The following is a 10,744-nucleotide window of genomic DNA, read 5'->3' as shown; positions in this document are numbered from 1 at the left end:
GTACCTCTCGGGTGGGCACAATTGCCATTATAAGAGAACAAGGGAGGCGTTCAGCTGAGTTCCGGCACCGCTAAAAAAATAGCAGTGTATTATGTATGATTCATGACTCATCAAATGTAGGTATGAATGTGTGAACCAGATTTCAGTGTGGAGAAAAGGGGTGTACAGAAATGACGCTCACATGGATGACATTGACCTCACACGTGGGAATAGGAAGGAAGAACTTTCAGGAGAGGAGATTGAATATAGGGACTATGCTCTTGGGTTGCATACAGAAGAAGCTAACTGTACTTAGGTCCCATTGAAACTGGTATGGTTAGTAATAGCTAACCCAAGCCTCCTTGATTCTGTTTCATTTAGCCTGGGTCTGACCCCCTGTAAGTTTGTTTAAGAAGTGTTCGGCAAGCCCCAAATACTGTTTGACTACACTGAAATGAAAGGCTCGGACAACAGTGTTGAACTTTATTCTCACAAAATGCCTGGAGCAGAAATCAAAAGCAAATAAGATCCTTATTTCTTAGATAACAAAACATGTGCTAACTATGCACGTACGCCATTGAAACATCCAATTCCCACAGAGAAGGTGAGCAAGTTTATAGACAGGGACTGTATGCTTTGTATGCAAAAGGTCCCAGGGTCCAATTTCAGCATCTCCAATAGACTGTTCTTGCTGGGTTGACATTTTATTATCAGGTCTAGGCCCTCCTGGGACTTTCCATCAGCCTGAGTGGCGGCTGCTGTGCAGGACAACCCCCCCCCCCTTGGCATACCTTCTTCTGGTGCCAGGAAAGGAAGAGTAAAAACTACAGCTGTGGTGGTGGGCTATGCTGCCAGTAAAGCTGATCCCAAAGGATGCTCCCCTTTTGAGTTGCTTTGGCCCATCCCCTTTAAATTAGTTTCATAGGCTATGGTTGAAATTGGTTCCCCCCCTTCTAGGCTGTTTCTTTGTGATTTTCTTTGGACCATTTCCAGCATATGGAACTACAGCTGTCCTGGACTGGGGTGAAAGAGAGGTACAGTAGTTTCAGGCCCTTGGAATGAGAGTCCAGCTCCGCATGGAACTATGCCCTTCCTGGGGGAATGATTTTTATCCCAGGTGATACCTGGCCCATGGGTCATGTCTGATATCTTTAACACTAAGAGACACTGAAAGCACCATATCCTGTGGCATAAGACTTGCTTGTATTGCTGAGAGGCTGTGTGTGAAGTGCTTCTGTTTATGCAGTATGCACCTGGAAAGTCTTGGGCTTGGTGGAAATTGGGGTATCCTTTCAATCTGAGTGGCCAGTCTGCTACAGGGGCACCTTCTGAATGATTTGTTGTTATAATGATGATAAAATCGGAGTGCCCAATAGATTGAAGTTCTTTAACTGAAGCTATTCAACCTCATTTCCTATCCTACACATTGAGAATGACTTGTACCAGGTCATCCAATTGACCAAGCTGGCTAGAGTTTATTGTACTACTGGCACAGTTCCTTCCTCTACTAAATACTTCTTTCTACAGGTGGAAACTGATAATATTCAGTGTTTACATGCCCACCAGGGGGTGAGGAAAAAAAATCATGGATATTCTTCTCTTTCCATATTAGATTGTTCTCCTATTTGTGGTCCAGCCTATTTGAATTTCAAGCAATTCAAACAGTATCGTAACAAGAAGTATGATTTCCCCCTACCTGATGCAGTTTGGAATGGAAAAGGGATCTGAATACAGTACATGCATTTGACAAATGAGTCCGTTTTTACAAGTTCCCCCTTCCAGCCCTCCTAATGAAACATCCCTGCAGAACACTGGTCTCTTAGCAATGTAGCCACACCTGAAATACTGGTTTGGAAATGGTGTGCTGTGAGGCTGAGGCAACTGTAAGTATCTGGAGTGTAGGTTAACACAGGTTTTTGTCCCTTCTGGTATGTTCTTTGGCTGTATGGGGAGATATGGAACAACTCAGAGTACCAGCAATCGGTCCCTCGCTATTGCGGTCTCCATACTGCACTTTTTGCCATTGATCTGGACATTCAAGGATAATTCCTCCTGCAGGAGGCTTGGCTCAACATTCGGGACACAGGTGTATGAGAGGGTATCACACAGCAAAATCAGGTGCTTTGAGGCATTGTAAAAAGGAGCATGGTGATGGGGTGTGGTTTCGGCTTCTCACATTCGTAACTAAATGGGAGGTCCCATCCCCCACCCACCCAGCTCACTTGACAATGTAGAGGGGTTATATTAGCACTGGCTGATAATCCAAGAGGAATCACAGTTGCAAAAGTGGTTAGTGATCTGTAAAGTGATACAGGCATCTCTCTCTAACATGCTCTGCGTGAATATTGTCATCGGTTGTTTTTATTTTAAGTTTTTGAAAACAATACTACTTTTTTTAAAAAAAGGTTCATTGCTAAATTTTTCATTGTGTGGCTGTAACAGAAATTATTGCTTCCCTGGTGAATCTTACCCAATTGCTTTGGAGAAATGAAATGGCCATGTTTGCTTTCCAGAGGGAAAACATTTTACACACTAGTAATGTAAAGGAGAGTGGACTTAACTAAGCTTACAAAGACTGACATACACACAAAGCCATTATTTTTGTGTGTGTATATATGTGAGAATAGTGGTCTGAGGTAAACTACATTTAGCCTCAGTTCCCTTCTCCGTCTGCAATAGAAAGATAGCTCTTGACTATGTTGAAAAGGTTACTGATATACTGTATCTGAAATTCTCTGAACAAATAATCTCAGTAATCTTTACAACAGCCCTCAACGGTAGGCCATTATTACTAGTATATCCATAAACAGGGTGAGGGTTGAGAGTGCAGTGTACCTAGTGCTCATGTAACGGGGGTGAAATTTGCTAGGGAGATTTACCTCAGCCCACACTTTCTGTGAGCTCCAGTGGCTATTGTATTCTTGCATTCAGAGAGGCATGAAAAGGGTGGAAGAGAGGTTGGCTTCACACAGGTGCAACCTCCAACTGCTTGAAAAAGCCCTGGAGAGAGGGAACTTAAATGGCTCTAGGGAGGCAAGGACTTTCAGTCTTTGCAACAGATCCATGGGGCAAGACTTACTGGGGATGAACTACTGTGCTTGTTATGCCTGACATTCCACTATGGGGTGGTTTATTGCTGTCTTGCTCCTGACACTGTGCTTGCTGAATTATAAGCGTAATAAGAACATGGCAGTGACAAGTATTGTGGCAGCTGGTAGGCAAGGGAACTACAGCTGGGAAGATTTGAATCCCCAGATCTAAATGTAGCACCGAGACCTGTATAAGCCCCAATTTGAGTTGATTCGCCTCATACCCCAAACCACCTGTTTTTGTAATAATGCTACAGCAACTTTGTCACCCTTTCATTCAAACCATTTATGACTCAACTTTTATTTTTCCCTTGTTAACAGGATTCATCCTAGCTTTGCTGTACATATTGTTGGAAGTTGCAATACAGGTCATCATGTCACCACACACAGGGTGTCTTATCGATACAGAAGCATTTTGAATGGAAATGAAGAACTTCTGTTGACCAATGATGAAGGAACAAAAATACAAAACAAGATATATCATTTCCCGCTGCATAGCAAATATGATTCAAGAATTCAAACACCATAGTTGATCACTACTCTGAATATACCGCACCATAAATAAATGTAAATTCATTGTACAAAAAAGTCCTGGACAAGTCTTCATACAAATATGATACATTTGAAAGAATTATGCAAAGTCCTTTTTTAAAAACATCTGTTCTTAAAAACAGCACCTTGCTCATGTTCTCAAATAGACAAATATCAATTAAAACCAGAATAATACAGAAGAGAATAGGAATTAATATGACCACTGACACTTCTGACAAATTCTGTTGGTAAAGGGAACATGGTTGAAGTGCAGAGAGTTTGTTCTTTAATGTCAAGTCACAAAAAAATCAACCTGATAGACTGTTTAAAGCCTGAAAGGGCCACAGCTGTTCATCATCATTGCTGAAGTAGTCTGGAGTCTACATCCTCAAGGCTTGGTTTATCCTTTTGTCAGGCCCTACCTTGTGGTACGTACCTTTGTGGTTTCCTGGTTCCCACCAGAAACACTTAAAAAGCCAAATGACATGTTACACACCATTGCATGTTTCTTTCCTGGCCCCTAAACATGGTGCCTGTTTTTATTTTATTTTTACTGAAAAACAGCCTTGGAAGCGGCAATCAAGACTTGAGACAGTGGTGAGGATGGGGTTAGGGCAGCCTAACTAAGGGACAGGGAACTTATGGTCTGTGTGCCAAATTTGGTCTTCTAGAGCAGTGTTTCCCAACCGGTGTTCCGCGGCACACTAGTGTGCCGCGAGACGTTGCCTGGTGTGCCGTGGGAGGGAGGCGGGCGAGTTGGGCGGCGAGAGGCGGGGCGGCGGCGGCGAGGAGAGGCCGCCCAGCGCGGGGCTCTCGCCGTCTGCCTGCCTGGCTGCCTGCGTGGCGCTGACGTCACGGGGCTGTAACGTGCCCCACATAGGCACACGCGGGGCGGCGAGCGGACTCCCTCCCACATCCCATCGCCGCTCGCTTCGGCCGGCCTACTGGGCTGTCGCAGGCAGAAGGCCTGCGCATGCGCGAGGTTTTCGCGCCTTCGGGATTCCCTTCACGCCTTCCTCCTCCCGGGTCCTTGAGAGCGCGGGAAGCGGCAGCGCGAGACCGGCGTTGAGCCTGGTAGGTATTGCGCTTGCCAAGGCAGTCATTTGGGAAATGAAAACTTGCAAAGCAAGCAACCAGTTCAATCTGAAGTACGTGTATGCTTAATATCCTGTATCTGAAACCTGTTCTGCCCCCTCCCCCACACTTGGTGCCATTTTCATCTACACATGCAGCAGAGTAAGTTGACCCAGAATAGTACCAATTCAGATGGCAGATGGGAGAATGACAGTGCTGAATGCTTTCCCATGTAGAACAGTCCCTGCAAATAAAAACCTAGCATATTTGGAAGAGGGATGCTAGCCAACCATTACCTTCTATGCTGTTACTATTTTTTTATTTTTTTTTTGCATAAGTAAAAAGTGACCTTTCCCCATCTGGCATGGTGGTGTGCCTCGAGATTTTTTTCATGAAACAAGTGTGCCTTTGCCCAAAAAAGGTTGGGAAACACTGTTCTAGAGGTTCTGATTTTACTCACAAGGCCATCCCCTCCCCAGACGTGTCCACCCAGACATCCTCAAGGTTGTGTAGGGCATGTCTGCAAAGGAATGACCGGAAGACTCCCAGCTATTTTACGACAAGGAAAGCTTGAATAACCTGATGTCATATGATGCCAGGGGAATGACAGGTGGGCATGGGGGAGGGGGAGCCCAGATCATTTCCCCGTCCTTTGCCTAGCCCTTTTTCAGCCACTGGTCTATTCAAAAATATAATGGGCTGGATCCAGAGAAGTACACGCAGAATTCTGCTCATGCAATGGGGCTTTCCTGGCCTGGCTCCTTTCCATTGTGTCCCCGCCACCATACACACACCCAAAAACGTAGGGCATGGCATGGCCCACCCAAGGCTGAAAAATCAGCAGAACTCCAGGAGGTTTTCTTGCATTATATTGGCACAGGACGAGTTTGGGTCCAAGCCACCGGGCCTCTACAGTATGCTTTTCCACCTACAGGGGAAAAGGTAAGGATCACTGATCCAGGGTTTGTAATTCTGATAGATGAGAAACACCTTTTTCTTTTTAAATAATATAGGAGGTGCATTTCATGCTTACTCCCCCATAAGCTATGTGTCTGGAGTAAGACCTGTCTGTCCTCAGAGGAGTTCCACTCCGTTCTTCCATATGATTCATTGTTCTGGGCATTCTTGGAAGGCAAGTAATGGCACTTTATGTAAGAATTATCCTCTTACAGTAGATGCTGATGGGAAGGCTAGGACAGAACAGTGGATCACAGAAGAGATGCATCCACAGCATCTTCCAGGGAACATTCTTGCAGGTATTCTTAATTATTATATTTGTTTGTTTCTTGTGGCATAAAGTGTTCCTGTGGGACAGTGTATCTTCACACACAGTTGGGGACAGACTTAGATGTTACATTTCTTTTTTAGCATGGAGGAAAATCTGGTTCACTCAGCTCACTCTTTGATAACAACTTTGTTATTTAGTCTGCAAGTAGGAGGACCAGAACTATCTCATAAAGAGCATCCTATGAAGGCCACTGGGATTCTTTGCTGGGAATTCAAAAGATGGAAATCTCAGGGCAAAAACATCCTGGGAGAAAGGAAACCATGTTGGACAGATACTTTAAAAACTCTAGGAAAAACTGTAAACTTACCCTGAGTTTTCCCCACACTCAAAGACTCAGAAGTCAACCCTGTTTTCCTTCTCACTTGTGTACTTAAAGCATTTAGGATTTCCCTATAAATAGCATTGATCTGAACAGAGAATAACCCACAACCCATGTGTGAGTAACAGTGTTAAAATGCAACGTGTGAGCATAGCTAAAAATTCAATTTCATAGAACTGGAAACGATTATTGGAATTATGATCATCTAGTTGACTCTTCTATTGGATATGGGCTGTTAAATATAACATATTGCAGCTGATACTACAGAGTAGGCCTCAGAATGGCATTTGTTCTGGATTGTAATGACTTTCTCAAGTGGCCTGAGTGTTCACACCTGTGGTATCATGCTCTGTTAAGTAACCACCACAAAAAGATTGAACTTTATTTTGAAAAGGCTGTGGGAATAAAAATAAAAATGAACAGCATCCTATTTGTCTATTTCATTAGATGTGTTCAGATTCTAACTCTGGGGTGTTTACATAGTGTTTGGTTCAGTTTTGCAAATCTGAAGTTGAGGGTTACTAAGGTGCATGAAGAGAATGAAATTCAGTTAAACTGACAATATGTGCTCTCAAAAAAACCCCTGAAGCACTTTAATTGTTGCATTAGATATTTAAGATGGGATTTGCTGGAAGTTAATTTCCCCCCTTTGGACTTCCAAGCCCCTTTGTTTGTTTCTGCCTGAGTTAAGAGTCTTCAGGTTACTTTTCTGAGCATTGCCTTAATTCCACATTCCAAGATGTATCTTGCAGTTTGAAATGCTGCAAACATGCCCCCCAGATTCTGTGGAGGGATATTTATTAGTTACTTTGGAAAAAGATGAGAGCCTTTAAGGAAATAAAGGTATCTGCCAAAGGAAACATACTTCATGGTAATAATTCCATGTCGTTGCTGTCCCTTGAAACAGAATGTTCTTCCTGTGCCTGACATAGACAATTAAGAGGTTTCTACTTCATGCGCCCTCAAGGAGAAAAAAAATGCTAAGTCTCTGGCTTCGTAAGATTTGTCATCATGCTGTGACAATGAACCAAACACCAGCAATTAAGTACTGTATCAGCTTTATGGTGAGACAAAGGAGGAAAAACACAGACCTAAAACACCTGGTTGTTTTTCAAAAAAACCCAACACTTTTTTTAAAAGTGGCGATTTCTCTTGGCGAAAGTTAGACTAAAGAACTAAATGTCTGGAGTCTGGGATAAATGCTGGATGTTCTGACATCTGCCCTGACAGTGATGGAGCCTGACAGGGTAAAAATTAGGGCAACACACCAACATATACACCCCTTCAACAATCTACCAGGATGTTTTCCTGAGCAAGCCCCAGTGAAGTGAACATGGTTATGGTCCTGCACTTCTCCCTTTCGTTGTTTTGTGGCTTGTATAGGAGATCTTTCTGGTGCACTGTGTGCCCTTTGTCTAATAGACTGCATTTTAAATATTTCCTTAATGCTTTATTCTGAAATCTGTAGAGCAAATCAGAAGGGAGATCAAATGCTGCCTTTTCCTTGTAGGAAATTCAATCTAAACTACCTAAATATTAAAGGGTTGCAATTCTGAAACCCTTAAATAGTCACGGTAGGCAACTGGGGGACGGGAAACTTGCATGGTAAATAACTCAAGTGCCTTATGATAGCCTAGCAGAAACTAATTCTTCTTTCAATATCTTAAAGAATGCTATTTTCATTTCAAGATATTATACAGCCCTAAACTTTGGTACCTGTCTCAGTAGACTTGTTCTAAACTTTCTCATTAGTTTGGAGAGAATTCTCTGTAGCACTGTCACATGGCTTCTTTGCATTGTCTCTGGTATTTTCTCTCCAGGCTTTCTCCTCCCATACACATCCCTTTCTTGTTTCTACCTCCTACAAGCAGTACACTCTCATCTGAGCTCTAGGGTACACTGGTGACAGGAGGTCTCCTTTGGTGTAGGGAACTGCAGAAGCATGACCTTTTGAGTCCCGCCTCGATCTCCAATTCTGTGAATCGTTCACACAGAAATTCCTATGTTTACCTCTTTGTTCTACAGGGTTATGACAGGGCAATTTTTAACTTTTGTTGAAATTCTGCATGCCTTTGGAACCACACATATTAATGATATATAAGCTGCTGCCTTTTGTTTGTTTCTAAACACCCTGAAGTCATGCCAAATCTATTTTTTAGCATTGTTTCCAAAGTTTGGATACCTAAGTCTGAACCAAATGTCATATATTTTCCCAGAATGGGGAAGTGTATTGATCTCATTATTCTATTGACTATATCCCAAAGAATGCATCAATCGCATTTCTCAAAGAACTTACTAGTTCCTTGACCCGGCAACTTTATCAAGAGTCTGGGTCATGGCAATCAGTGCCTCTTCTCCTGGCTGTGTAAAATCCTAGGCGCTCAGGTAAAACTACTGCCAACAGTACTTGGTTAAGGGGAAGGTATTATACAGAGCCACCATAGCAGTGATAATCAATTCAAAATATGAGAAGACTCTTTTGTCAATGCTCCACCGCTTAAGTAAACTTAGAAAGGTCCTATACACTGTCCTATACATGTGGCTTGTTTCCAGCTAATTGTGCACAAGATTGCACCCGAAACAATTTTAGAAGGGCAGAGGACAACAAGGCAATGACGAAAAATCCTCTAACTCTAGGTGGAGAATGATAGTCAATATTCCATCTCTAAAAGAACCTGATTTTTTTTTTTTTTGCTTGCGTAAATCACACAGCTCTTTATCATCTATTGCAGGAACAACTTAGCATTTCTGAATGTTTTAAACATTTAAGCTGTTGTTTCCCATCAAGCAGGAAGGCTTTTCAGTCACATGGTGCATCAAGCGGAAGACTTGCAACACACTGAAGCGATGACTGCTTCAACTGTAACACCCCCAAAAAACAACAACTCTTTTAAGGGCCATAAAGTTTTGTGCTTGATTGGGTTGTTCTTGGTCATCACAAAAGCTGACGATACCACAGGAGAAAAAACCACATTTTGCTCCATCTCACCACATTTTCAAAGCTATGGGTAAAACCAACCAGAAAGATACTATAGAAGAACATGCATTCAAAACAGGCCTTCTAGGAAAATGCTTCTTTGTATACTGGGTCCATCCAAGTCTGCACTGTTGACAGATCTGTGTTCTCAGGGTTTTCCCTTCCAGGCCTCTGAGATCCAGTCGCTCCTTCCTCACTGACTTCAGATGTAGAGACACAAATGCTCACATTTCATTTCCAGCACGGACTATTTAACAGGTGGTGGCCAAGGACTGGTGGATGGGGGGCTGGAAGCAGCGCACATGCTCGACTGTAGAACTGTCTGTTTCCACTGACTTCATGTACTTGTTCAGGATGGCAAAAATCTCATTGTTCAGAATCTGGTACTTCCTGATCCGGTCAGCCATTTTTTTAAGAGGCTAGAGAAGAAATGAAAAGACAGGCAAAGTAAAGAACAATGAAGCTTTCAGACCTCTGCTTCTACAGCTAGGCAAATGCTGGAAGGCTGGAGCGAAGAACAGCTAGAGTAACTAATACCTGACACAGTTCCTTCCTAGCTTTTTGCAGAGACAAAATGCCAATAACACCTCTTATTTCCTACGTACCTATTAGCAACATAATGGCATCACTTGACTGACAGGTGGGTGGCCCTGCCAGCCTGTCAAATTTGGGCCATGAGGCAGATCCAGATAAAGATCTGGCCCACAAAGCCAGGTTCCCCAGCCCAGAAGTGCTTATCATCATCATCATCATTAATTGAATTTATATACCACCCTGTATATCAAACCTATGCATTCTTAAGGAAATCAGCCCTGAGTGCTCACTGGAAGGACAGATCCTGAAGCTGAGGCTCCAATACTTTGGCCACCTCATGAGAAGAGAAGACTCCCTGGAAAAGACCCTGATGTTGGGAAAGATGGAGGGCACAAGGAAAAGGGGACGACAGAGGACGAAATGGCTGGACAGTGTCCTCGAAGCTACTAACATGAGTCTGACCAAACTGCGGGAGGCAGTGGAAGACAGAAGTGCCTGGTCCATGGGGTCACGAAGAGTTGGACACGACTAAACAACAACCACCCTATACCCAGGGGTCTCCAGGCAGCTTCTTGTGTTCCACTCCAGGTAGCAGGTGATGTAATGTGACCTATCTCTATCTCAGACCACAGTCAGCCAATGCCAATTGGAGTAGACCAGTGGTTCCCAATTAGCTAATTACTGAGGACCTCCTATTTTTCAAAAGCCAAGCCATGGACCCCCCGCCCCACTTTTGAAAATTATGATAACTTTATTGTAGTTACCTCTGCAAAGCAATTTTTTTGAACAAAATGTGGGGTAGCCCCTAATAAGCAAGGGATTTTAGATATACTAAAGAAAAGACCATAAAATTTGTGATATTTCCATGCAAAAATGACAAAAAAAATAGTTGAGGAGGGAAGGTAAGGGCCGTGGACCCCCTGGGTGCATTCTACAGACCCCCAGGGGTCCCT

General features: G+C 43.3%; 1 protein-coding gene across 2 annotated transcripts in view; it reads right to left on the bottom strand.

Moving 5' to 3' along the window:
• Positions 1-3,339: 3,339 nt before the first annotated feature.
• The window catches only part of CYFIP2 (cytoplasmic FMR1 interacting protein 2), a 67,795-nt gene continuing 60,390 nt past the window's right edge, over positions 3,340-10,744 (bottom strand). For both annotated transcript variants that reach the window (XM_083488324.1, XM_083488325.1), the window contains exons 31-32: positions 5,107-9,676; positions 3,340-4,266 (exon numbers count right to left, since the gene is read on the bottom strand). In XM_083488324.1, the coding sequence (XP_083344450.1) occupies positions 9,509-9,676 (168 nt within the window). In that variant the 3' untranslated portion in view covers positions 3,340-4,266; positions 5,107-9,508. The remainder of the gene's footprint in view (positions 4,267-5,106; positions 9,677-10,744) is intronic.

Source organism: Podarcis liolepis (assembly GCF_965112155.1).
Source record: "Podarcis liolepis genome assembly, chromosome: 2".
NCBI lineage: Eukaryota > Metazoa > Chordata > Lepidosauria > Squamata > Lacertidae > Podarcis > Podarcis liolepis.
Note: the sequence above shows the minus strand (reverse complement) of the source record. Positions and strands in the feature narration are given on the sequence as shown.